Consider the following 26,461-nt stretch of genomic DNA (forward strand, 5'->3'; position numbering starts at 1 on the left):
TGCTGGAAGCAGCAGCGCACACAGTGATGCTCCTTAGCTTGCTGGGATGCCACTGACTGTAAATGCACTGAATTTTTGAACGATGTTTGTGGGAACGGTGGGCTGGGGCTGATTTGCTTGGCTTTGTAAGGTAAAGGGAGAAGGTTGAGCTTGCAGGCACAAAACCAGCCTGCTGAAGCTCTGCAGCTCTTTCCTGGGGGAGTTAATTCAGGCTTACTTGCTGTTGAAACCCCTAGAACTGCTGGTTTAATCAGGCATGTGTGTCTGGCAGAGGTTGGGTGGCAACAGCCAGCTCTGACCTGTCCCTCCGCTCCCTGGGCTTGTGCCCGTGAGCTGCTGCGCTGTCTGTGCCACGCTGCTCCTCGCTGGCCGTGACTCCTGCTGGGATCACCGGGCACGCCTGAGCCTGCTCTGCTCCAGCTTTGGAGACTCAAAGCAGGGCAGAAATCTCTGTCTTCCTGCTGTCTCACACTCCCCGGCTGCTGGAGGAAACACATGTGCCAACGTGGGCAGAGCATCGCTGTCAGGAGCCTGTCCTGCAGAGTGGCAGCTCCCAGCCTGAGCCTGGCCCAGGGCCCTGGAAGGGAGGGATGACAAAAATAGCTCTAGCTGCCAGCAGCCGGAGGCCCCGGGAGCAGGCTGGGGCTTGCAGCACAGCTATTTTAGCAGTGAGCCGAGAACGTGGCCCTTTGCTGGGAAAATGGGGTGGGAAAGCAGGAGGAAGGGGTGCCCCTCTGCGTGGCGTCGGGCCGGGCTGTGCTGTGAGCTGTCATCGGGCAGTTCCTGGCACGGCGCTTAGCTGGATGCTAAACAAACAGCCCCATATTTCACAACGTGGGGACAGCAGGTACCCTGCTAAACGGGACGCGCTGATCTCCCAGCTGCTGCCTTAGCGCATTTACACTCTGCTTTCTTTTTTCTATTTATTTTTCTTCTGGTAACGACTAATGAGCACTGCCTGGGGGTCTCAGCCCCCTTCGCCAACTGACGTCAGGCATGTCGCTCCATGAAGCACACGCCAGCTGTCGGCTCATTGAGGAGGGCAGAGCAAACCCTGGGCACGCGTCCCCCTCCCTGCCCCTTGGGGCTGCGGTTGGGGCCGGCAGATGTAAGGCAGGGGAGCAGGCTGGTGGGGAGAGCTGCCGCAGGTTATTTGCACATCAAAAGCAGCTTTGCCTCCGACCCTCTATCGCCCTGTGAGCACGAGGTGGCTCGATTTAATTGCTCTTTCAAAGGCAACCCTGGCCTTGTCTCTGCTGGGATTTTGGGTCTGACTCTGCCCCCCCCCACCATAGCCAGAAGCTGGTGCGGTGGCACCGGGGTGTTAAAAGAAGATGCAAATCAGCTTTTCTCCATCTTGTAGCTTATTTGCATCTGCTGATTAGTTCAATAACTAATTCAAACTCCTTCTGTTTGAGGGCAGTTGGTGCTCGGGCAGCTGGAGCAGAGCTGATCCAAAGCACAGACGAAGCAGGGAACCCCGCGGACTGGGGGGGTAGACGCACGAGCTGGTGCTGCTCCTCCTGGTCCCCCCATCACCTGAGCCTGTGCCCCTTGTGCTCCGATGCTTTCTGAACTTGGAGCCACAACACACACCAGTGCCGCCCCGTGCATGTTCAACCTGCCACAGAGGGAGCATGGGGTATCACGAGGGAACGGCTTTACCCCGGTATTATCAGGGCTTTCTGCTCCTGCCTTCGCTCTCTCCTCGTGCTGGGTGCGCACCAGCGAGGCTGAGCTTTCCTTCCAACCTCTCGGCATCCTAACGCTGGAGCTGTGCCCCCATTCATGCAGCAGCCCTACAAGGGCCAGGTGGTGCCCACTACCCGATTCCTGCTGCCTCCTGAGGCAGAGGATGCTGGAGCCCCACCAGGACACAGCTTTTTCTCATCAGTAGCTTCATTAGGGTTTTGGTCAAAAAGGGGTGGGACCCTCACCTGGTTTAATGGAAGCAGCAGCCCAGGGCTGGGATTTTCATCTTCCCAGTGTCCTGGCATTGCCAAGAAGCTGTCCTTAGGGTGTACATGTCCTCAGGGATGCTGCGCTTCCTCCTGGACCTGCCCTGACTCCTGTGGCTGCTCAGCCCTGGTAAGTCTCTGCTTTGCTGCGCTGCAGCATCTGCAATTTGGCTGTGACCTCTGTGGGACAGGGACAACAGCCAGCTTGGGGGGTCTTCTCACTGCTCCCCTGACCCAGGTACGTGGACAAGCCTGGGAAGGGCTCAGCTGAGCCGGCAGCAGGGGTAGGTGATGGTTGGGGGTGATGTGTAACAGAAGGTGCCACTCAGGAGAAAGAGCCCTGGCAGCTGGTTTTCTATCTCCTTCCTCCTCAACAGTTTTCAAAGGCTCCAAAAATAAACTTCCCTCGGGCAGTGTGAGCAAAGCCAAGGTTTCCCTGGAAAGCATCAGTAGGAGCCGAGTGCCCTTTTGGGGGGCACGGAGCAGTTTTTGCATGGCTTGGGCCCCCGACCCTGTGCTGCAGTGGGGCGAGTACCCCGTGGGAACAGCCAGATGAGTCAGGATGAATAGTGCTTTCTGCAATTTGAGTGTTTCCCCCTAATTTCTGCCCCCCAACATCCCCTTTTACCTCCCCCGGTGCTGTTTAGACCTGTGAAACCGCCAGATCCGTGCAGTGCAAATAGGCTCTGAGTTGATACGTTTTGGAGGAAAACAGCTTGAAGAGCCAAAACATGTCCTTGTCTTTTGTTGAGGCGTTTTCACTGTATCTCTCCCTCTGTAATTGTTTTCTCTGCCTCTGCTGGCTGGGAGATGGACCTGCCCGCTCCGGGCACGGTGGGTCGGGGACCGCTGGGGCTGGGGGGTTTGGGCTGTGTGGTGTTGGGATGAAAATCAGCCTCACCTGCAGAGCAGGAGGGTGAAGCCCGTGGGGTGTGGGCTGGGAGCGGGGCCAGGAGGATTATCTCCTCCTCTCCGTTACCCCCGTGTTTGCTGGAGGCAAGTTGCTGCTTTTCCACGCATGGGTTATCCCAGCTGCACGGCGGAGATAACGCCGCTCTCCCACGCAGCAAAGCGCTCGCGGGGCTGGAAACAAACAGGGCCAGGTGGAAGGATGTCCCCAAAGGGGACCTTGGTGTGCCGTGATAAATGGTTTGTGGCTTGGGGGGGTGATGTGAGGGGGCACGGTGAAGCATCGCCCTGCGTTGCTGCTCACCGGCAATGAAAACCCTCCGGACGCTGCCGAGCCAGGCACTTGGAGAAGCTAAATAACTTTTAAAAAATTTATTTATAAATAAAAACATAAAATTACCAGTAGTTTACATCAGTCACCAGAAATAACATCCAAAAAAAACCTGCAGAAAAATAATTATATGTACAGGCTGAGCCCGGTCACACCGGGAGCGACACGGCTGCGACGCGGACGGTCACACACAGCGTTGTGCAAAGGCAGCACGTCGGTGCCTCCGGGCGATCACATCGTACAGCGCTGGCTGGGGAGGACACGGGGTGACAGGGACGGGGCCGGGGCCACCGAGGCCAGCGGGAGCAGGAACGGGGCTGTGCAGGCGGGCGCGGGGCTGCGGGACGGGGCAGCCGGGGAGGGCTCTGCTCCCCTCCGCACCCCGTGTGTGTGGCACTGGGAAGGTCCTTGTCCCCGTGCCCTGGCTCCAGCGAGGGGTGCAGAGCCCTCGGTACAGGGCTGTGGCTTGGATGATGCAGAAAATCCCTTCTGGCCTCGCAAGTCAGAGCCAGGTGCTGTCCTTCGTGCCTGGTCTTCTCTCCAAAACATCCTTCAGCAGGGCTGGCTGATGCGACGTGGCCCCGACCTACAGCCGCAGGAGTTGAGCTTGGCTTTTCTCCAGCGGATCCTGGCTAAGGATGGGCTTGTGCTGTGCGCCAGGATGCTCTGGGTGGTGCGTGGTGGGGTGCTCGGGGGTGTGTGTGGAAGGCACAGGCTGGTGTCCGTGTGTTGCCTTCACAGGCAGTGGGGTGAGGGATGCTGAAATTTGCTTCTTGTGCGCAGTGTTGAGCCCTTGGCTGAATTTGTGGCATAGGATCGTGCAAGACCCCCCCTCCCAGCCCTGGGACAGGGCTTCCCGGGCTGGTGCCCAGCTCGCTAGTGGGAAAACAAACACATGGCAGTAAAAATACCACTGTGGTAGTGCAAAGTGGTCCCGGCTGGAGACCTCCACCCCAGCAAGCTGGACACCAGCTCATTCCCTCCTGGCCCATGCCAAGCCACGGGCAACGGGAGGGTCCCCGCTGTGCTGTGCACTGGAGCCTTGTTATCGGCTTGCTGGGGGCAGGAGGAAATTTTAAGAGCTGGGGTAGAAAACAAAATGAAAGTGGTTGGTTTGGGGTTTTTTAATGAGCTCCTGTTGATGGTATCCGTGGATGTAAGGGCATGGGAGGGGATAAGGCAGCTGGGGTTCCCAGGAGGGATGGTTGCAGAGAGCAAGTGAGAGCATGTGGGGTTGGGGGGCAAATACAACCCACCTCCCCTTCGATTCTTCAGGTCAGAACGTGGCTTGGAAATTTCTGATCATTCTTAAATCCAGTTGCCTGTCTGGCAGCTGGAGAAAAGGGACACGGAGTCCTGGTCTGTGGGCGCGGGGAGCACTGGGCTCGCCGTGTCTGTGCAGGGCCAGGGAGGAGGGACCGGATGGGTGCAGTGCGGGCTGTGCTCGTTAGTGAAAGGTGATTTGGGTGGGGGTGGTGGCTGTGACGAGGTGGGGTGTGCGTGTGTGCGGGTCGGGTCCTTCCTGAGGCACCACAGCAGCTGAAGGACGGGGAAGTGGATGTGCAGCCTGTGCTGGCGGCGGGAGGCAGCTCCTTGGTCCCACGGGGATCAGCACAGACCGGAGGAAGGTTGAGGAGGTGTGAGAGCAGCTTGGAGCTTCCCCCGGGCTGCGAGTGGCACTGGGAATATGCCATGGCCAACTCCTCTCAAAGGGCTGTGGTGTCCCCGTCCCCAGAGCCAGGCTGTCATGGGACCCCTCCGAGCCTGGAGCAGAGCATCCCCTGGGAGTTCTGCATCATCTCGTCACCCGACAGGAGGTTATTTGCTGAAGTCCTGGTCCCCGATGGCCCCCGTTGCCGGCTTCTCCGTCCTACAAGGGGGCAGAAGGGATGCTGCCAAGGCAGGGGTGAGGGGCAGCTGCTGGCACGTCACCATTGGCACGAGTTGCTTGTTCACCTCTGTAACACGACAGGCAGCGGAGGGCATCACCGCGGCGCGACGAGGGAGGGGAGAGGGCTGGCGAGCTGGCCAGGCCACCAGCTCCGCTAATAAATACATGGCTCGTCTGAACTGTACAATGCTGTGGAAGAGACGCCCGAGCTGCAGGGAGGAGGAGGCAGGCTTGGCTCAGATCTCTGTGGCGATGATGTCCTCGTAGGGGACGTCGGCGCCGGGTATGTCCAGCTCGATGGGCTCCTTGCCATCTTCCCCCGCGGCGAGCTGCTGGAGCATCTTCTCCAGGTTCTGGTTCCTCTTGTACATGTGCAGGTAGCTCTGCTGCAGCTGCTTCTGGTAGTGAATCACCTTCTCCTTCTCCTCCTTCCACGTCTGCCGCTCGTGCTGGAAGCTGGAGGTCATCTGCTCGTTGTTGTCCCGCTCAGCCTTCAGCTCTGCCCTCAGCCTCTCCACTTCTCCCTGCAGGACTTGAGCATCGTCCACCACGGCGCAGGGTCTGGCCACCTCCCGGGCCTCGCTCAGCTGCTCCTTGAGGACGGCGAGCTCTGTCCGCAGGTCCACGATCTCCTGCTCCAGCAGGTTCACCTTCTCTCTCAGCAACTCGGACTCGTTCTTCTTGCGCTGGAGCTCATTCTCGCACACCTCCAGCTCCATGGCTTTGGTGCGCAGGGAGCCCTCCAGGTCCTGGGTCTTCATCTCCAGCCCTTCCATCTTCACCCTCACTTCCTTCAGCTGAGCCTTCAGGCTGAGGATCTCGGTGGTCTTGGTGTTGAGCTCTGTCTGGGACTCCTTCAGCTGCTGCTTCAGGAGGGAGATCTCCCCCGACTTCTGGCACACCTGTGGGGAGGGACGCAGCACCCGAGTTAGGGCTGTGCCTCGGAGAAAGCCCGCAGCACCCATGGTACTCCATGCAAGCCATGTGGAGACCCCAGCCACAAAAGCCCCTCCAGGGAGATGCCTCAGCACAGGGAGCAATGTCCCAGGCTCTCGGGGGGGCTGGAGGGGACCCCATGCTCTCCATGCACCAACACCCCAGCTGACATGGAGGGTTTAAGGAGCTGACACCCCTCAGCTGAGGTGTGTTCTGCAGGCGGCCGAGCAGGCTCGCTTCTGGATTCTCAGCAGTTTAATGGCCTTTGTTCATCGATACCCAATCAGGGAGAAAATTAAGCTTAAGCACAGAGCGGAAGGTTTTACTGCTCCCTAATAAATGACCACGGCAAGTCCCAGTAGTTCCTGTTCACACGTGGGAAGGCAGCTTTGCTGCTGCTTGGGGCCAGGCAGCCTGAAAAACCCTGTGCTGGAGGTTGGCAATGCAAAGTTATTTTAATGACTGGGCTTTTTATGCAGTCGTCGTTTCCTTATGTGCTGTGAAGTGCCGAGGGGTTAAGAGGGGCAGAGAGTCACTCAATTATACCTTACAGCACCTCCATGTGACAGACAAGGGCTCTCCTCGGCTTTAATATCTATCTCCTCCAGCCTGGGCTTGGCGTGAGCACCACCTGCTCTGCTCAGCCCCTCCGCGGTGCTGCTGGATGGGGGTATGGAGATGGAGAAGAGCTGCGTGGTTTATGGCTGGTGCCGGAGCCATCACCTTCCACACGCACGCTTTGCTTTCGGCCTTGGCAGCCCCAGATACCTCCTGGTGCTCCAGTGCCACTTACCTCCCACTGGGTCTCCTCCAGCGCCGGGGCGAAGCTGGTCTTCTCCTTCTCGTAGGACCTCAGCTTGGTCTCCAGCAGGTTTTGCTCTTTGATGAGGTTCTCCAGCTCCTCCCGGAGCTGCTTCTTCTCCTGCTGCAGCTGAAACACCTGGAGGTGAAGGACCTGCTGCGTCCGCTGGGTTTTCTGCGAGGTTTGCTTGAGCTTGCTGTTGCATTTCTGCTTGAGGCCCTCCAGCTCTTCCTTGCAGCGCCGCTGCTTCTCTTCATAAGCCTGGCAGGAGCTGACTTCCTTCTCCTCGAAGCTCGACTGAAGCTCCTGCAGCTCTCCCTCCCTCTCTAGCAGCTTCTGCTCCAGCTCCTGGATGGTGGACTCATCCGTGGAGATGGGCGAACGGATACAAGTGGTCTTCTCAGCGGCGTGGTGGTGGGGGGCTTTGCCAGGGTTGAGGATCTTGTTGCCCCCATCGGAGAAGGACATGGCCTTGAGGCTCATCATGTTGCTGTCCTGGATGATGGCGCACTGCAAGATGTTGTGGGCTGAGCCCCCGAAGCGGCTGATGGGTCCCATGGGTGTGATAAGGGGCTCGAGCTGGTAGCTGCTGCTGGTGCTGTGGGTGGGGAGGCTGGACATGGAGTTCCTGCCGGAGTCGGACAGACCCCCCGAGCACAGCACCGGCTTCAGCTCCTGCTCCTTGGCTTTGTCCGAGGGGTGCAGCTGCTGGGAGAGGTGACCCCCGTTCTCCGGGGAGGAGTGGAGGATGGCGCCGGACCGGGGCAGCACCGGCTTGAAGGCGGTTGGTCGTGCAGGCGGCTTCTCTGCGCCCTGGGGAGAAGAGCAGAGCTTTCAGCACAGACCAACACCACGGCGTGTGTTCTCCCCCATCCCGTCTGCCCCCAAGGATGAGACCCCCGTGGCGGGGACAGCTTGGGGCTCCCTCAAGGGCCACAAGCTCGGGAGGATGGTGATGGCTAAAACTGCCTCAGTTGGGAGGGACGTTTGGGAGTGAAAGGACACGGGTCACGTTGCTGATCCGAATCCCTGGAAGCGGAGGGTGGTGGGGTGCCCCCCGCACCTCCCCGCCGCCCCCCTCCTCCCACTGCCTTGGCACGAACTATTTTTTCCCTGAGCCTCCTCCTGGACCAGGACAGCCCTGTGGTGGGACCTGCACCCGCTTTGAGGGCAGACACGGTCCAGTGGGCACCCCCTGCTTCTGGGACCACCGTGTCCTCTACTAACCACTTCCAGCTGACCAGGAAAGGGCATCAGCTTCTGCGGCGTGGGCGTCCCGAAGTCCATGCCGCTCGTCCCGGCTTGGCTGCCCAGCTCCCCGCTGGCAAGCGAGGTGTAGTCCGCTCGGTGGGAGCCGGGCGCTTTCTGGCTGACCTTGATGTAGAAGAAATCCTCATTCTTGCTGCTTTTGGAGCTGGACTTGTGGCTGGAGTCCTGCGAGAAGCCGAAGCGGAGCAGCCCGTCCGAGTACCGGTTGAGCTTTTTCAGGTGGGACGATTTGCGGAGCTTGTACTGGGAGGCTCGGCAGTGCTTGCTGTGGAAGCTGTGGCCGGAGATGAGGCTACTGACGCTGCCCATGCTGCTCCCGGGCAGGGGGCGAGCGGCAGGGGGAGCGGAGCCCGGCCGAACCGCGCGCCGAGGGCTCCGGGCAGCGAGCAGAGACGGCCGCGGCTGCGATCATAGCAGAGACCTCGCTGCGCCTGGGGGAGGCAAAGGTGGGGTGAGAAAAAGGGGTTTGGGAGGGGGGTGCGATTCTGGGCATTGGCAGGAGCGGTTTGGTGATACGAGCGTGTGAACACACGCCTTGCACGCGCGTTTGGGTACGAGCTGGCACCGGCGCGTGAAAGGGCTTGTGCAAAGGGCACACGTGCACCTCAGTGCGCACACGTGTGTGTCCGGGGATGGGTCAGCGTGTGCCGGGCTGGGGGGGTGTGTGTGGATGAGCCGGGCGGTCCTCGGGTGTGTGCACAGGGAGGGGAATGCCTGCTGAGGCTGGTACCTGCTGCCAGCCCAGGGCTGCGTTTCCCCATCCCTCCGCAGAAGCCCCGTGTGAAGGAGGGCAGCAGGGATGAGCAGGGCTTTTCCCTGTGCCCACAAGCTGCCTGTGTCCCCTGGGCTGGCTGGCAGCTGCCATGGCACCATGGCTGGGCACATCCTGCCCCGTGCCTGGAGCTCCTCAAGAGATGCTGTGTACGCTGCACCTCTTCCAACACATGCCCGTGCCTCCTGCTTGTGCCGTGCCGGGTGGATCCCATCCCCTGACAACCGCGCTCAGCGCTGTGAGATGCACTCACAACCTCCCCTGCATCAGCCTGTCGCTCCCTGGTTTCTCTCCAGTTTTCAGTGCTCCTCTTAACCTGCCTGAAAAGGGATGCTGTGAGGCTTAATTACGCTTAATGTCTGTGCAGCACTTCAGGGGAGGAGAGGCGTTCTGTGTGTGCTAAGTATTGTGATTACGGTTCAGAGGTATGCAGGGTTGTGCATTAATTCTCTTTGCTATGGGGAAAAAAAAAATAAAATAAAATCCCGGCTCCTGGTGGCCTTTGTGGCACTTGTCTCCCAGTGTCAGGGCCATAACGGAGCTGCACCTTCCATCTAGGTAATTAAAGGGTGGGGTGGGGAGAAGGGGGAAGAGCTGCTCGTAGGCAGGAGTTAATGCGTAATCAAAATGAGCTAAAGGCTGCACAGGATGATGAGATGGGAAATGTTTCTGCTCTCTGCTGTGTGTGAAGCAGCTCAAAGCTTCCACTCTTGGCAGCACCGGAGCTGCCCCACGCTGGGCTCCCATCGCCCAAGCGGGCATCCCGGGGGTAAAACATCATCCGACAGCGGGAGAGCGCTCGGGGTCTGCGGGGAGAGGGTGGGGTGACGGGGGGCACAGGCACGGTGTGCCAGCGCATCCCGCTGCCCCGTCCCCAAGGCCTGGAGGGTCACTCCTGTGTTTTTCCCGTGCTTCGTCATGTCCTGCATCCCGAACAGGGTGACACAAACCTGCGCTCATCCCTCAGCTTCACTTGTTTCCTTTTCCTCTGTGCCCCGAGGACCCAGATTGATTAAGTGTCAAAGAATCCCAGAAAGACAGAATATCTGCTTTAATCCCTAAATCCATTTCTGGGAGATTAAGAGGAGCAAGTACCAAGGTCTGAGCTGCTGCCTGGATGCTGATACGCTAAAAGCGATCGATGACTTTGGCTCCGTTCAGTTTTACAGGGTAAGAGGCACGATGTGCACGGAGGGGGAGGAATCGCTGCGGGGAGCAGGATAACTGGCACAGGAGGCTGCTTCGCCAGCGTGTGTTCCCGACACTGTGCTCGTGTGTGTGTGTGCCTGCAGAAGGGAGAAGGCAGTGTCACAGCAGCCAGGCTGCCAGCGACAGTGACAGCATCCCGGAGACACGTTCAACGTGTGCAAGCGAGCGGGGGCAAAGCAGCCGCTGTATTTACACACACCTACGGCAGAGGTGTCGGGGAGGTTTGATGCCTTAAAACATGAGGCAGCGCAGGGTGCACGGACCTGGTGCTCCGGGGATGCCAGGTTCGCTGTCCCCGTGGCTGGAGCACCTTGCTGGGGAGCAAGGAGGCCCCTTGAGTTTTTTGGGTGCCTGCAGACATGTGGGGAGGGAGAGCTGGGACTTTCCAGCCTCTTGGCAGGAGGCGTTTCCATCAATCCCAGCCCTCCTACACATGCCTGAGAGGGTTGGGCATGTCTTTTTTCTCCTTCTTCCCTCTTTCGATTTAAAAATGAACGCTTTGAAAGCTGTGGAGGGGTTGGCATTCACGCGTGGCGTGAGCAGGAGAAAGGCTCTGGAGGCAGCGTGGCTGGGAGCACGCCAAGCGAGCAGAGGGCACAGGTTCTGCTCCAGCTTTGGGGGACCAGGCTTGTCCCCCTTCCTTGTTCAGCCTCTGTGCTACATGCTTGCATCCTCCTGCGGCAAATCTAGTGACGGTGTGGCTCTGCAGGGAGCCAAATTGCTTTGCTGAGCCAAACAAAAACTAGTCATTATGAACGTACATATATATTTAGATGCATGTATATATATGTATATTTTAAGGGCTTTTGCACGCTTGGCAGCAATTGGGTTAGGTTGGGCGTACTGCAAAGTGCAAAAAGGAGCTGGGGGGGAAAAAAATGTGATACTGAGAGTGCAAGGCCTGAAAATGCCCTGGCAATGGTGGGTGGGCCAGTCCGTGCCGCTGCAGGGAGGGTGCTGGAGATGGGGTGCGTGGTGGTTGAACCCCCGGGGCGATGCTGTGCCAAGGGGCACTGCCTCTGCTCCATGACCCTGCGTGGGACTTCAAGGGGCTGTTAACAAACCCCAGTGAGGTAGAGTGGTGAGCCGGGAGGCGTGGGGGTCCAGTGGTGGGATGGACCCCCAGTGAGCACCTGGCCAGTGTGGGCCAGACCCCTGGGATCAGGGGCTGAAGGTGTGGATGCAGCCGCTCTTTCACAGAAAGAGGGGAAAAAATGAATGGCATCCCACGTTCACTGCAGCCGTGCCGACCCTGCCATCGCCCGTGGGAGAGCGACTCTCCCAGTTGCCTCCTTTCTGAATGGGCTGCAGGAATTTAATCTTATCTCCTTGCAGCACGGTTTCTTTGAAGCCTTTCCCTCTGCCTCGCAGAGTTTTCACAGGCAGTACCTTTCTCTCTGCCTTCCCCAGACGGGTCATCTTAGCAAGAGCCTTTGTTTCCTTCCAGGCTTCGCAGTGTTACTCCCTCCCTGCTGATCCTGTTCTTCTCCCCTCGGTATGAGAAAGCTTCCTTCTCCCCTGCGCTCTCTCGCCTACTCTTCTTCCCTCTTGAATTATTATTCATAATTTCTGTGCAGATGCGCCCCCACATTTGGGTGTTTGTTGGGAGATGCAGAGATAATACAGAAGCAGCAGCAGCTGCCAAGAGCCCGGATCCAGGAGCAGCCTCCTTCCTCCTCCCCTCTGTCACTGCCAGGAGATGTGCCCCTGTTTTACTCAGTGATTTGGGTCTTTGAGACACCACCAATGTGGCCCCAGGGGAAAACGTGGGCATTTCCATGGTGAAAAGCCATGCACATACTACCTGGAGCATCTGACTTACATTTTTTTAATGAAGAGAAGGGCTTAATACCAAATTTGGAGTGCAGCAATCCCACTGAGCTGGATTTGGGATCTGCAATCAAAACTAGATTCTGATTTTGGGACCCTCAACCCCGCATGCTAACGAAGACCAGGCTGACGAGACGGACCCACCTTGGGCTGCCTGAGCCACCTGCCTGGCTCTGCTCAGCCCGATGTGCTCAGCCCGCTCTCCCCGCGCCCATCTGGAGCCAGGCTCTCCGAAACCTGCTCATTTTGGTCTCCAAAGAAATGGCAGCAATAGGGCTTGGAGAGCCCCATCAGCGGAGCCGACCTTGCCCCCACCCTGTAATCTTCACCCTAATTGTGCTAATGGGGATGAATTCAAGCACCGCCCAGGCAGACGCCGTCCTTGTGGCACTCAATTGCGGCTGGGTGCCGGTGAAGGGCCCCATTACAAGGCTTTCATTCACTCATTCATTGTCCCCCGCTCATTCATTGACATTCATTGGGATCATTTTGATGGGAGGCAGGGAGTGAATTGAGTCCGGGATTCACAAAGCGCGCACCATGTGTTCTGCCCTGATTTGCCATTAGGGAAGGGGGACACTCCAGATGAAGGACAACCAGCCTCAATTACACGTTACATCCACTCCAATAGCCCAGGAGTCCATCACACTTAATGTTATTTCAATGAACACTAAGAGAATTCACACCCACGGGCTGGTGCTTGTTAGAGGAGCCAGCAGTGGCTTTGGCAGGGATCTGGGTGGGCTTCACGCCAGCGCAGCACTAGCAGGCTGTGTGTCTCTGCCAGTGTCCACTGGCAGCTGGGCTCCTACCAGCGGTCCTGCTGCACGCCCGGGAGGTGAAGGTGCAATTGCTCAATAGGGAAAAAAGCAACAAAAGGCAATTGCATCCGTTTTGGAGCCCATTGACAGCATCGAGGGCGGCTCAGGTCAAGGTCGCTTATGCCCCCCTTCCTCCTGCCAGCCCTGCTGGAAAAGCCAGAAATCAACGCTGCATTCAGCATCAGCTTTGGGAAGAGCTTGAAGGAGCTGTGTACGCCTGTTCTATCCACCAAGCAATCGAGGCGCCGGTCCTGACCGTGGATGAGGCAACAAGTGGCTTTAATGGGAGAGCAGGGCGAAATCATCCGTGTGATGACACAGACGGCACTGAGGCGACTGGTTTGGGGAAGCCAGTACTAGAACAAGAGGAATTTCTCAAATGAACAATGAATCATATTGGCAGAGAGAGATTTAGAGGATATCAGCTTCAACACCCGCTGTGCTGTGCCTGCTGCCATGCTGCCCGGTCCCTCCACGGGCAGCGTTTCCCTCTGCGGGAGCCCTGGCTGAGCAGGGAGAGGCTCCTGTCCCTGCCCGGGGACGATTGCTCAACCCACAGAAAATTGGTGTAAGTCAGCAAAGTCCCATGACTTTCAGCGTCTGCGTTTCTGCAGAGCCTCGTGCTTTCTCTCCAGCAAATGCTTACTGGACAGTTAGCCTGGGCACGAACTAATAGCACCAGCAAATGCGTGGGCTAGAAAAAGGGATGCATTATTCTGTCTCCCTAGCCCCAGAGGGACTTAGACATGAGACAAACCTTGTTGCTGGTGGCTGAAAGGCTGCAACCTCAGCCAGCAGCTGTTTATTCCCAGGAAAAGCAGCCTTCAGGGAGTTACAGCCCACAGGGAAGTCGGGAGATGAGCAAAGTTGGGAGAGGGCAGCTGCAGTTTATATTAAATAGCTTCGTATGCAAGCAAATCCAACCAGTGTTATCAGGAGCTGGGCTCGAGACAGTCCCAGCCTCCCTCCTCCCCGTACCCCCGTCTGACCTCGGGGAGGGGTGTCCCCAAGAGGAGCTGGCCCCATCCCTCGCTGGATGCACGCACAGCAAAAGCAGGGCATCGTGGGAATATCCCTGCACCGCTCCGGGAGCCTCATGCTTTGTGTTATTACCACCTTGGCTTGGTCTGTAGCTCTCCTTTATGCTCCTGGTGCCGTATATTTCTGTAAGTAACGCTCTGTCCTACCCGTGACACCCCCAGTTCTCTGCTCAGACCAGAATCCAAACGCTTTCTCACTCTGTTTTAGGTTAAATGCAACTCCAGGACCCTCCAGCTCCCAACCTTCAGGCAAAGACACCCCACCTGTGCCACCCAGAAACACCCAGCCCTCCTGCCGCTCCTGCCAGCAGCCTCCCGGGTCCTGGGGCTCACGGGTGAGTCAGCAGCTGAGCACAGCGCCCACACAAGTCACACCAGTCATGCTCTGGTACAAAGGGAACGCTGGTATGAGACATAATTAAATATTCCTGGGGTGGAGAGAAAGATCTTTTCAGCTTACTTAATTCCTAAGAGCATCTGGTTTTTCCCCACTAATGAACAACTAATACTGCAGTTAAAGCAGGGAGGGGTTTTTGCAGCCCAGGGATGCCGTCGGGGAGAGAGGGCTCCCGTTCCCAGGGCGGACCTTCCAGAAGGTACCATCGGCAGTGACCCGTCCCCACGAGGCTGGCAGGTGCGAAACGACAGCTCCTTCCCCGGGCACAGGGCGAGGGGGCCCTCGTGTCCCCGCCGTGGGTTAGTTATTTTGGGAGCTGTCTGGGGCTGGCAGCTGGTGCCGGGGTGGGTGACAGCTGAGCAGGGCTTTCGCTTGGGATCCGCGAGGCCCCTTCTCACGCATCTACTTCCGACCCCGTCAAACACAATCTGCCGGGGTGTGAGCGTGGGGGGCATCCAAAAAAGCTGCTTAGAAAGGACTGGCTTGCCCGAGGCAGCTCAGGGTCTCCGTACATCTTGCAGGTGCCTCCGAGCGTGGTTGGGGAGTTGCAGAGATGCCGTCCTTTAATTCCTGCCTGCCTGCAGCAGCCTGGCCGGTGAGCTTTGGTGTCCTACACGTCTCCCACGCGCTTTCTCTGGGGTCTAACTGATGGAAAGGGCTTGCCTGTTCAGCTAAAAATAGCAAGAACTTCACGTAACGGGAGATGAGCCCTGAATACTTTTCCTCCCAGCTTTCTGCTTCCGCAGGCTTCGCGCCTGTCTTCCTCTGTCCCCCTAATTAGGGATAAAACAGTAATGAGGGACAGTGAGCCTGTTTCCCGCAGGTTATGACAAGATGGTAGAGCCAAGGGTTTCTTCCACAAGCCAGTCCCTCTCCAGCCACCAGGAAATACCTGGGCTAAGGCTCTTTCTGCTGCAAAACGCCCCCAAGAGTGCGCTTGGTGAGGGGAGAAGCATCCTCTTTGCGTACAGAGAAAATTTAGCAGGGGAGCTGCATGCTGCCATGGAGACAGGGCTCTGTTTGCAATCTTCTTGCCTTTTATTGTCTCTCCTCCTCTGCCAAGCGGTTCAAAAGCAGCCAGGAGCACGGCCCGTGTTGCCTCGATGCTCCTGCAGGCCACAGCTGCCCAGCCCACCTCCCCTGGCTGCCAGGTAAGCGCTTAGGAGCTGGGTCTCCTCTAGCCCTTTGGCACCTCCTCGGTGCATCTGGGGATCATAAAGCAAATCTGTGCTGCTCCTCTCAGCCTTGTTGGGCTGGCAAAGAGCCCCGTGTCACTGCACGAGGGCAAGGTAAGATGGACCTTTTGGAGGCTTTTTCTCTTCCAGCAAGAGGGGGGCAAGCGCCCGGCTGCAGCCTCCCTGGCTCTCAGACCTGAGCACTGCCAGTGCCCTGTGGGGAGAGATGCTCGGTTCTCCACAAGGCAGAGGCTCGGGAGATAAAGATCTCTGATACATGATTAAAAATCCTCCTGTTCCAAGGAGGAGAGCGTGCCCGTGCATTGCTACCCTCTGCTGGAAGGCGCTGGCTTTCCCACAGGCCTGACGCTGCTCAGGAGATTAATGGAGATCTCCTTGTAGCTCAGGAGGAAAACGTCTGGGTGTGAGGAAGAGGAAGGTCTGAACTGTTGCACTGCTGTTGAGAGGACCCGGTTGCAAAGCGCTGCAGGGTTGGCGTTCGCTCCCTCACCTCTGGAGGGATCCCAGCACTGCTTGTGCAACGGGGTGTCCCCCTGCCCCCAGAATTTGCTCTCCAAAGCCAGGCACTGGCCACGTGTGCACACATTCGGGGCTTCCCAGAAACAATTTGTTGAGTCTTCCTGCTCGAGGGGTGTGGGGGGTGTCTTTTCTTAATGTCAGCAAGCATAAAAACCCAACAGCAGCAAAAAAATCCGTGCAGGAAAGACGTTGTGACCTACGCGCCAAATCTTTGTACATTCCCTGCTATTTTTAACTAATCCCTAATGGCAACTGTCCACTTAGGTCCTGCCCACTCCCGGCCGCACGCTTTCGCCGCTGCTTTCCACTCACCCAGGGACTGTGTGCTCCGTGCCTCCTGCCTGCAACCTGCCTGCAACCTGCCTGCAACCTGCCTGCAACCTGCCTCCTGCTGCAGCTCTCTGTCCCTGCCCGCAGAGGAGCTTTCTGCAGCCTTATACCTACAGGTCTCCTGGAAAAAACCATGACAGCAAACCCATGGGCAGCAGGTAAACGTGTAACATCAAATCAACTATGTGTGGGGGACTTTTAAGACATCCCAAGAGAAAGAAGTATTTATAAACACACATGCAAGTCAGTGGTTCAGGGGACTAGAAAAAAAAGCCTCCAGGTTTCCTGTCAGCGCTAAGCTTTTTCTAAGCGCTGGAGGACTAAGGTCCCGTGCCCCAGGGCGCAGGGCATGGGCAGCACTGCCTGAGGAAAGCCCACACGGCTCCGTGATGGAGCAGTACAGGGCCACAGTCCTGCCTCTGCCAGTCTGTGCTGCCTTGAGGAGCGGCTGCAGCCCCCGTTCCCTGCGGTGATACTATCTTTTCACACTTGTCCACGCAGCACCTCGCACCACGGGCTCTGAACTCTGTGGGTGACGGTGTCCCGTGGAGGAAGCCTGGAGCTCAGCTCTCGCTGTTGGAGAACGGGGATGGGTTTTTGAACGGTCTCAAGGAAAGCAGGTACGTGATCCAGCCCCCGGACAGGTTTTGCTCCCTGTTGCACTGAGAGCGGCTGCTCCGCGGCTGCCCACCTCCCTGCATGCCGCAGATGCCTCACCTGAGTGTGTGCTGAGCATGACTGTACCTGCCCGCAGCAAAACAGAGGCTTTCAAAGAGGGGAAAATAGATTTAGGGCTGACAATATCATCCGAGCAAGGGCCGCGGGAGGCGTGGGGCGGGAGAGCAGCAGCAGCTCGCTGGGGCAGCATCCCTGTCTCTACCTGGCGCCGCTCTGCAGCAGAGCATCTGCAAGGGCTGGGCTTTCCCCCCCTGTCTCTGGTGCCACAGCCCCTCTGCCCACGCCTGGGATGGGGGGGTCTGTCTCACACACCCTCGGCACGGGCAGCCTGCCCTGGAAGTCCCTACGCCTGCTGCGGTGGCTCGCAGGGGAGCTGGCTTTTCTTGAAATCTCATTTTCCTGCCTTTCACGTTCCTTTGCCTCCCACCGCTCCGCAGCGCTGCCTGCCAGGGAAGAGTGACTAAGGGGTGGGTGGAAAAAAGAACGACTCCAGCCCAATTTAGCAGCCTGCGGTGCCAAGAGGAGGGGGTCACCTGGGGAGCAGGGGGGGCACCGGCACAGCTGGGGGCTCCGAGGGCGAGCGCAGCCCCTCGAGCCCGCGTGTGCTCGGGGCTGCGGCTGGAGGCCTGGCAGGGAGCTGCGAGCATCCCCCGTGGCGAGCGATTGTGTTCCTGAGCGCGCTTTCGCAGCTGCCATTAATTGCCCCCACCGCTGATTGCACTGATGATTTTGCACTCTTTGTCCCACTGATTAATGGCCCTGGTGATTAATTGCATGGGTGATACGGCAGAAGGGCTAACGGAGGGCTCTGCAGACCCTCGGAAAAGCCTGGCTGCAGGCGGAGGTGAGCCGGGCAGGTCGGTGTGGCACGGAGGGAGACGGTGTGCGACGGTGCATGGCCGTGACTGCTGGACGGTGTGGGAGGCTGGGGCCAGGCGAGGAGCAGCCGGGCAGGCTCTGCCCTGGCAATGGTTTCAAAGGGAGGTTAATCAGCGTCTGGAGCGATGGTATCAGGAAAACGGATAGTAGAGACTCGCGAGGACTTTTTTCCTGCTCATGTTCCACTTGCCGCAGCCTTCAGTGAGGAAAACAAGCTCTCCAGAGGAATCTGGACAGCCACAGTAATGACTGCAGAAATGCAAGCTTGCTTGGGAAAAGGGGTCGGGTGCTGATCCCTCTGCGATGAGCACACGGAGTCACGCATGCAGCGAGTTCACAGGCCTCAGCTCACTCAGGAAAGAGAGAGAAACCCCCCAGCACTGCTCTGCTGGGGCAGCCTTGGCTGAGGAGGGGCCCAGCACTGCTGGAAGTGGCTGACACCAGGGCCAGGGGCGAGTTAGCAGAAGGGGACAGCGGGAAAGAATGGGGTTCCTAGCAGCGATGTAGTGGTACCGCCGCTGCGGCTGGGATGGAGGTGTGTGGGCACAGCGGTGGGGGGGAAATCAGGGCTGCAGGGGTCTGGATGGGAGCTGGGGATCCTCAGGGATCCCCCCCAATCCTGGGCCAACTTCTGTGTGCTGGACCCTCCTGCCACTCCACTGGGAACCTGTACCTGTGGCCAAATATGCCTGAACTATGAGAAAAAGCGAGGTGCTCTCTGCAGAGCCCAAGCAGGCATCCAGCCCCTTTGGAGACAGCAAGGTGCCAGCTCCTCAGCCAGCTGAGCAAAGAAGGGAGCATCGTGCACTGAGCCCAGGACCCAGCTCTGTGCTTGCTCCCCACCAGAGTCGGCAGCTGCCGGGCTGCACAGACCTGGCACCAAATCCAGAGCATCAGCGGGGTGAGAAGTGACAGCCCAGAGCTGACTTCTGCCACGGCAACGCTCCAGCACCGCTGCTGAAGGCAGAGGTTAATCCCTGGCTTTCCAGGACCGGGGCGGGCACCCCCAAGAGCTGTGCGTCCTCCGGGCAGCAGTGACCTCCCCACCACGCATTTCCCTGTGTGCACAAACAGGCACAGATCCTGCAGCCTGCCCAGCGCACACACACGCCGAGGAAAGCATCGCCACACAGAGCTGCCTGGCCACGCGTGTGTGCGCCCAAGGAAAGGCTAAAACACTGCCAGCGACACCGGGCTGCACTCACACCCAACCATACCCGCATCCAGATGCGATTAGTATACGCACACAGAGGTGCCCGATGCCCACACAAGCCTCCGCGCTTGCTAATCCCCTTCCACCCACGCTGCCCACCCGCTTGCTGTCCGACCTACCCCACGCACACAGGCACTACCGGCAAATAATTTCTACCGTGAAATTCCACCTTTCCTGAAGGTGGCTCAATGCTGGCGACAGCAAACCAAAGGCATCCGCTCCTTCCCTTCTCTTCCCGGAGAGTTTGGGGAGCGTGTAACCAGAAGCAGCCTGAACCAAGGTGCTGAACACGCAGAATTTTCTCGTTGCCTTGAAAAGAAGTTTTCCAGACTTCAGAGGGAAGGAAAAGCTGGAGCTGAGCCCTGTGGGAGCCGGTGGAGGCTCCGAGCTGGCAGAGCCGGCACAGGGCTGTGCAGCCCGGCCCCGAGGGCTCGGGCAGCGGCTCCGACGCTTTGTGCCGGACCCCCCGGGTCCCGCGGGGCCGGGGCGGGCAGGCGGCTGCCCCGGGGGCACGGTGCCCGCCGGGCCGCTTCTCCCCAAAGCGACACGCTCCGATCGCAGCCCGGGGGGGAGCCCCGGCCGCGCAGCTCAGCCCCCCGCGCCCCGTCGCTGTCCCTCTGCCCAGAGCTCCCGGGGCAGCGGCACCCCGGGGGTCAGCAGCGCTCCTCCCCACCTCCCTCCCTCCCTCCCTCCCCGCGTCCCCTCCGTCCCCGGCCGCGGGGCTTGGCCCACCTCGGGTGGCCGGTGGCTCCCGGCGCGGCCCCGGCGGCAGCAGCATCCCCGGCGCGACGGCAGCGGCGGCGGCGGCGGAGGAGGAGGAGGAGCCCGGCGCACCGGCCCGCCCCGGCGCAGCCCCCGGCCTTTGTGTCCCGGCCCGCGGGGTGTCCGCCCCCGCCGGCCCGGCCCCGCTCACCGCCGGTGGGTTGGGGAAGCGGCGGGGGGGGTCCTGTGCTCGCTCTGGGGCCGGGGCGGATGCTAAAGGAGAGGTGAGAGGTGCTTTGGGTTAAAGGCGGCCGGATTGGGACCAGCGGTGCGGCCGTTGCTGCCTGGCATTGGGATTCAGTCTGGAGCCTTGGAAAGCTCTTTGGGAAAGCGCTGAGAGCGCCCTTGTGGGTACATTTATTAGGCAGAAAGGCAAATAAATGCAGGACAAGGGGGAGCTGAGCCACAGCAGCATGTGCGCGGGTGGCTGCTCCTGTCCTGGCTCCAGTGCTGTCAAGCCTTGCAAGATTTTGCTCTGTGCACAGCCCTGCCTTCAGGTACTGAAAATGTCCCAAAAACAGCAGGCTGAGGTCAGTGTGGGCTGAGGAGCTCCTGTGGGGCTGGGAACTGTTGTGCTAAGGTGCAGATGTGGGGGGACCAGCCTCCTGACCCCTCCTGGCCTCACCTGCAGTGCTGAACAGTGGGGAGGGATGCTCTAAAGAAAAAAAAACACCATAAATCACCTTCTTGAAGTGGTATAGGCTGGGGCCCTGGTACTGATTTCTGTAGACCAAGCAGGCTGTGCCTGTCCACAGGTAAGGTCCGTCCTGCATGTGCAGATGTGAGGAGGAAGCCGAGCAGGTACCCACATGCACTGCTGACTTCCCAAGTGCTGCGCAGCATTCGGTACGTCCCGCTGCTCCCCCGTAGGCTGGAGCCAGGTTGGAGGTACAGTTATGTTCCCACATCCCTTCCTTCCCTGTATATCTGCCCCTGGGGAAATCTGTTTGCCTCCTTCTTCCTCACCTAGTCGTTAATCTCTTCCTACAGGGAGGCAGGTTTCCTGCTGCGTGCGCTGAGCAGGCCTGTTTGCCACCGACAGCTGACGCAGCGCTCAGGAATTCGCCGGCTGGCTGGCAGCACATCTGGACTTGCCCCGTGCACGGTGCTGCGTGGCTGCGTCCCGGTCAGGTATGCAGTGAGGGAGGCTCCCCCTGCTCCAGCACATACCTGTGCTGTGCTGGGGAGCGGCCGGCGGCTCCCCCAAGCCCTGTGTTGGCTCCTGCCCTTCTCAGCGCTGAGATGGAGCAGGGTCAGGGAAGACCGGACACATCACAGCGGGTGCCTGGCTGTACGGCAGGAGAGCTGCAGCCATTCACTTCCCAAAGTCGGCGTGGGAAACCATCCTGGGTACCGCATTAGCGTGCACACACACAGAGCCCCAGCAGCACAGGGAGAGGCAGATGGGCCCAGCAGGATCCCCAGGAATGAGAGGACTGCAGGTCCTCAGGGACAGGGACTAAACCAGTCTCAAACTGGTCTGTGCACCCATCAGCCCGCCGGGCTCGTGTCCCGCGGACGGTCACGCTGTGGTTGCCAGCCTTTGGCACAACTCGAGGAGAGCGGCTGGGGCTCGGCGCCGGGGTTTGCTTTGCTCCCGCTGCGGAAGCCTGGCCGGCGCCCTGTGAACAGGCAGCGGTGCGAACCGGAGCAGCTAGGGCTGCTGCTGCCCTGCCTCCCGCCGGCGTGCACCCAAATCCCAGCCCTCGACTCCCACTATCGGGGCATTTGACACCGAGCAAAAATAGTTACGCTGGGGTGGAGCACGGGAGAAGCGAGGTTTTAGCTCTGCACAGACCGCAGGGCTTTGATTTATGGAGCTGGCGCTCGGCAGATGAGATCCACCCCCCTGCTTTTTTTAATATTGTTTCCTGGCAGCTTAGTTGGTTTCTCTGCTGATTTGAGCAACGCTCCCACAATCCTGCAGTGCCTTGTTGCCTTGAAAGCAGTCAGCTGGAGTTTGCTATTTTAGGACCTAAAACTTGAAGAGAGGAAGAGGAAGAAGAAGAGGAGGAGGAGAAAGAAGGAGAAGGAGGAGAAGGAGAAGAAGAAGGAGAATAAGAAGAAGGAGAAGAAGAAGAAGGAGAAGAAGAAGAAGGAGAAGAACAAGGAGAAGGAAAAGAAGAAAGTGTATTCATGTGAGTGCAGAGGAATGGTTTTAGCAGGATTTCACTCAAGGGGAAAAGGCACAAAAAAAAAGCATGATTCATTTTCAGTCGAGCAGAGCTTCGTGTTTCTATAGTAAGTCATAACAAAACAAGGCAGCAAAGCCAAGAAGTTATTTGTACCAGATGGGCCAGCGCTTGTATCTGCAGCTTTTCAGGAATCGTCCTGACTTGGGCAGATTTTGCAGCCAGGAGCTCAGGAGTTCAACCATGCAGGGGGATGACAGGGTGGCAGGGGGGTGACAGCTCCGCTGTGTCCCTAGGCTGTCCCTGCCTGGCTGCGGAGGGGCTGCTGGCCCCCAGCCCGCATCATCACCCCCTCGGCCTCGTGCTGGAGCAGCTCCTCCGGGGCTGAAACTCGTCCTCCCCGGCTCATCCGTCCCGTTCGTGTCAGCACTCGCCCCGTCTGCCGTGTCCTCGCCCCCGCAAACGAGTCTGACTACGTGGTGTTGCCTCACCTCCCCGAGTCACCTGGACGCCTTCCCAGGGCAGGGGAGCCCCAGAGAGTGACAGTAAATGGCCCTCGCAGGGATGTGGGTTATTGAGGAGTGCAGGGAGAGCGCCCAGCCCCTGTCTGGCCGTGGGGTGCTCGAGCCTGTGTCCAGGGGGCTGTCCTGCCAACACGGTGTAGAGCTTGGATTTCCCTGACACTGGGAGCTGAGCCCTGGTGAAAGGCCTCCCTGCAAACATGCCCCTGTCTCCCACCTTCATTAACGGAGAGATTAAAAATTCCTCCAACAAAATCCAACTGAAAAATAAAATTAAAATAATCCACTTTTTGTACCCTCACTGCAAACAGACAATGAAATACCAATGACTTGTTTCCTTGGGGGAAATCTGGGCAGCGAGTGGATGAGTCTGCCTCGCTCACCTCACTCGAGTCGAGTCTGGCACCTCCGGCTGCCGCTGGCAGCGCCGGGACCGGCGCAGGTAGTGGGTGAGTGAGTCAGTCGCCGATCCCTTCCACTTGATACTAGTCTTAATCACTTAGCGTAGTCATCCTGGGTACAGCCCTAAGTGGATTTGCACGGATAGATTGAATAAGAGTCCCTTCTCCCTTATATTTTAGGATAAAGGATAAGCAGAAATGACAAAGGATTTTTTTTCTTCTTTTTTTTTTAGTAGCGAATTATTTACAAATCCATTGAAATTGGATATAACTTAGTTCATACTAATTTACTGCTCTGTAAGGGAATTACAAGATAATAAGATCAGTGATAAAAGCAAGAAGTAGGTGTATTTAATGACTTTTTTCCCCTACAGAGCTATGAAGCAATATTGGAAGAGTGAGGCAAGCCTGGGAAAAAGAAATGAACCTGCAAAACGCTCCGGAGGGTTGGAGGGCTCGGATGGTGCCCAGAGGAACAGGATGAGGACACCAGTGTAATAAATAGTACCTTTATTTTTGCAGATGAATTTTAAATAGCAATATAGGCACTGGAGGTGAAGCCAAGCCGGGAAGTGCTGGCTGAGCGGGTGGATACTGCGGGAGCAATCTGCAAGATAATGAGAGAGGAGCTTATGTGTGCGGCCAAGGAGCATCTCAACTGATGCTAGTGGTGGCTACTGATGTGTCATGCGGGCTTTGCTTTAAGCTTTGCAAGGCTGTTGTGCTGGGGGTGATGCATATTAATCAGCTCAGCCCCGCTGCGGCCAAGCCACCAGCTGATGTCCCTGACGTGCCCGTGATACTGTCCTCATTGTGCTGCACAAAGCGATTTCCAGCCAGGGCTGGGGATATTTCTTGTTTTGCTTGAGGTGGAGGGGAGAATCCATCCAGCTAATCCCCTCTGACCGTGCCCTTCCCGACGGGGTTGAAGGACAAAGCGGGGTGACGTGGCACCGACACAACACTTGTCAGCACTCCTCTGCCCTCTCTCCTTGCACGCTCAATAATTTTAGGTGAGATAAATCCAGCCAAAGCTGGAATGAAAAGTAAACTCCACGTGGCTTTCCCAGCCTAGCAGCAGTCTTTCCCTCGGTGAGTTCAAGCCTACGTAGACCAGACTTTGTTCTCGGCTCCTTTTCCGGCAGCTCTGGTTTCAATCCCAGCCAGTTTAGCAGCAAAAAACCCCAAAAGGTCATGAGAAAAGCGTATCCCATCCGAGCTTATAAAGGCAGACTGAAATTTCCTCTTCCACTTCTGGGATTCATCCATTCCTTTGCCATTAAAATTAACGATAAGAGCACATCTCAGCTCCTTGGCAGCTCTTCAGCCTCTTCCTTTGCTCGGTGCTAAAACAGAGACAAGCCCAGACTACGTCCCCAGAGCCTCAGAGCAAAGTTTGACTCCACAGTCCAACAAAGCAGCTTCCTCTGCCCGGCGGAGTTGCAAAACAGCGGTAAGTTGCTGCCTGATTCTCGGTGTTGATCTGCGATGCTGATCTGGGTATCTGTTAGCTGGACATCCCGGTCACGCCGCAAAGTCTTGCCTGTCTAGTCCAGATCTCACGCAACCAGGAATTCTTCTAAAGCATCATCCTGTCGTCATTTCATTACGTGAGCTCTTACAGTAAACACAGTTTCGAGTCCTCAGGGACAGGCAGAGAAGCTGGAAAATTTGGCTCCTTGGGGCATTGAAGACAAGAGACAGATGTACACAGACCCCCAGGTACATTGTCTTTTAGAGCATCGTGTGCTCCAAAACCTGCTTGTGGTTTGCAGAGGGAGCTGATGGATGGTATCTTGGGGGGGTGAAGGCGGGGAGAGCGAGCGGGTGATCCCGAGCTGCGGGCAGGAGCTGGAGCCGGGTGTTACATCTGGGGTCAGAGACTGAAATCGGCTGCAAAGCTGCAATATCCCAAGCCCCTGTGCTGTCCTGACCCCGGAGCTCAGGGGGGGTTTCTCGCCAGGTAGAGAGGAGCAGAGGTTTCCCCTCTCACAGCCTTTTCCTCCTGCTCCTCTCCTCCTCCTCGGCATTACTCACGGGTTATGCAATGCTTATCTCCAGCCCTGCACACGTGCCGGTAACCAGTTGGGCAGCAAAAAATATTCTGCTGGAAAAAGCAGTTTGTCTGACTCTGCCTGCCTCGTTCCCAGGACTCACCTCGAATCCTGTACAGGCTGCTTTCCTACTGCTTACCAGGGGAAAAAGAAGAGGAAGAAGGGCCTGGTTTTCTCTTGGGACTATTCGATGTGCTGCTCAGCTCAGTTTGCTTCTGCTTCATTGGCCTACAAATCCAAATCCCCCTAAATAATTCAGCAGAGCTGCTGCACTACGGGTCTAAATAATTCATCCTGGATCTTTGAGGAGGGAAATGTGGTTACATCACCCTTCAGAGCAAAGCTTTTGGGGCTCTTCTACTCCCTCCCAGAGCAAAGTTTCCCTCTGATCAGACCAAGAAGCTCCTGTTGTCAGGGCTGTTGAGAAAAGCTGCCACGCGAAGGGCTCTGAAGGGAGCTGGATCCCACGCAGCCACCAAGGGCTGGAGTCCCTCGAGTCTCCCTTTGCTGTGGGTCCCTGAAGGTGGAGGTGCAGGCAGCCTGGTCCAGGGCTGTGCTGGGGGAGGACATCGGGGAAGGGGCGGCTGCGGGGGGGGTCGGAGCCATCGAGCAGCCGCATGTGAAACACCCGTGTTGTGTTTTCAAACCCCTTTCTCCGGAGATGCCTCTCCCATGGGGAATTGTTGAGCACCTCAGGTCAGCAGCCAGCTGATTTCTGCACGAGCAGACATATGTGCCTGCTTTTCCAAGGGGCTGTTTAAATTAAAAATTCCCCACCGGTGGCCGGGACAAAGTGATGATCATTAACCCAGCCGGGGCCAGACCGGCTGCAGAGGGCATCTGTGAACGTGGTACCCACACAGAGATATCCCTGTGTGTTTCAGTTTCAGGGCTCGGTGTAAGTAGCACACACCGTACACGTATCATGCTGAAAGCGTTTTGCTTAAATATTTATGCAATCCTTCCAGGCCTGAGGCGCAGCCAGTTGCAGAGGGGTGCAGAGCTCCGCAACCGGCACAAGACGGGGGCTGGCGGGGCCAGCTTGGGGAGCGTTTGGGGGTGATGCTGTGCCGTGTCAGGCAACAGAGCTGGATGGTTTTGTGACTTAGAAACAGTAGAAAGAAGCTGGATGATGACAGATGCTTTTCCCTCCTCTGCCAATGTGTCCTGGACCCCAAACCCCTCCTGGTCTGCACCCCAGACCCCAAATGTGCCCTGGCTCGAGGAGGAAGGAGAAATGCAGCCTGAGGTTCAGACCGGGCTGGGGGTGACAGCGTTTCTCTTGGGGGAAATGGGGGTGAAAGAGCTTGAGCAAAGGCAAGGAAAAAATGGATTATGCTCTTCCACTGGTCAGGCCCTCTTCGTTTTGCTCACCAGCAATGCCCTGCTCTGCGGGCTGCAAAAAATCACCTAAATCCCCAACTGGTCTCCTTGTATTTCCCATCCTTTTCTCCGCTGCATCCCTGTGATAAAAAGCTGCCATATGGCTCCTTTCCCCCGTGCCCTTCCTCCCCCAGCGTGGGGCTGCGCCTTGGCCTTATCTCCGCACAGAGTAATTTGATTTGCACGGCGGTGGAAGCATTGGCAATTACCACAATAAAAGGCGAGATT

General features: G+C 57.8%; 2 protein-coding genes across 6 annotated transcripts; one reads left to right on the forward strand and one right to left on the reverse strand.

Annotated features, from left to right (window-relative positions):
• Positions 1 to 3,272: 3,272 nt before the first annotated feature.
• LZTS1 (leucine zipper tumor suppressor 1) lies at positions 3,273 to 19,770 on the reverse strand. The gene is made up of 4 exons (XM_068421462.1): positions 19,713 to 19,770; positions 8,055 to 8,527; positions 6,819 to 7,640; positions 3,273 to 5,991 (listed from the first exon to the last, which is right to left on the reverse strand). Exons 2-4 carry the CDS (start codon positions 8,403 to 8,405, stop codon positions 5,326 to 5,328), a joined length of 1,839 nt encoding a protein of 612 aa, XP_068277563.1. The 5' UTR covers positions 8,406 to 8,527; positions 19,713 to 19,770; the 3' UTR covers positions 3,273 to 5,325.
• LOC137675391 (TBC1 domain family member 10B-like) lies at positions 16,233 to 23,323 on the forward strand. Of its 5 annotated transcripts, none has more exons than XR_011049954.1 (5): positions 16,233 to 16,368; positions 16,712 to 16,830; positions 20,733 to 20,873; positions 21,715 to 21,880; positions 23,171 to 23,323. XR_011049954.1 is itself a non-coding variant. In XM_068421463.1 (5 exons), coding segments are annotated over exons 2-5 (384 nt in total). In that variant the 5' UTR covers positions 19,836 to 19,966; positions 20,498 to 20,513; the 3' UTR covers positions 23,173 to 23,323. The 5 variants fall into 5 exon arrangements, 1 of the variants encoding a protein (XP_068277564.1); XR_011049953.1 differs by lacking the exons at positions 16,233 to 16,368; positions 16,712 to 16,830 and adding exons at positions 19,836 to 19,966; positions 20,498 to 20,630 and having other exon boundaries at positions 21,621 to 21,880; XR_011049952.1 differs by lacking the exons at positions 16,233 to 16,368; positions 16,712 to 16,830 and adding exons at positions 19,836 to 19,966; positions 20,498 to 20,630.
• Positions 23,324 to 26,461: the final 3,138 nt, after the last annotated feature.

Source organism: Nyctibius grandis, chromosome 33, assembly GCF_013368605.1.
Source record: "Nyctibius grandis isolate bNycGra1 chromosome 33, bNycGra1.pri, whole genome shotgun sequence".
Lineage (NCBI taxonomy): Eukaryota > Metazoa > Chordata > Aves > Nyctibiiformes > Nyctibiidae > Nyctibius > Nyctibius grandis.

Bases quoted from the DNA above. Each gene is read 5' to 3' on its own strand.
- LZTS1 (XM_068421462.1), bottom strand. From the start codon at position 8,405: ATGGGCAGCGTCAGTAGCCTCATCTCCGGCCACAGCTTCCACAGCAAG. The intron at 7,641-8,054 runs GTTAGTAGAGGA...TCTTCTCCCCAG, and splicing joins TTCCTGGTCAGCTGGAAGTG to GGCGCAGAGAAGCCGCCTGC. The intron at 5,992-6,818 runs GTAAGTGGCACT...CCCTCCCCACAG, and splicing joins TGGAGGAGACCCAGTGGGAG to GTGTGCCAGAAGTCGGGGGA.
- LOC137675391 (XM_068421463.1), top strand. From the start codon at position 20,514: ATGTGCAGATGTGAGGAGGAAGCCGAGCAGGTACCCACATGCACTGCT. The intron at 20,589-20,732 runs GTACGTCCCGCT...CTCTTCCTACAG, and splicing joins CAAGTGCTGCGCAGCATTCG to GGAGGCAGGTTTCCTGCTGC. The intron at 20,874-21,714 runs GTATGCAGTGAG...TTGCTATTTTAG, and splicing joins CGTGGCTGCGTCCCGGTCAG to GACCTAAAACTTGAAGAGAG.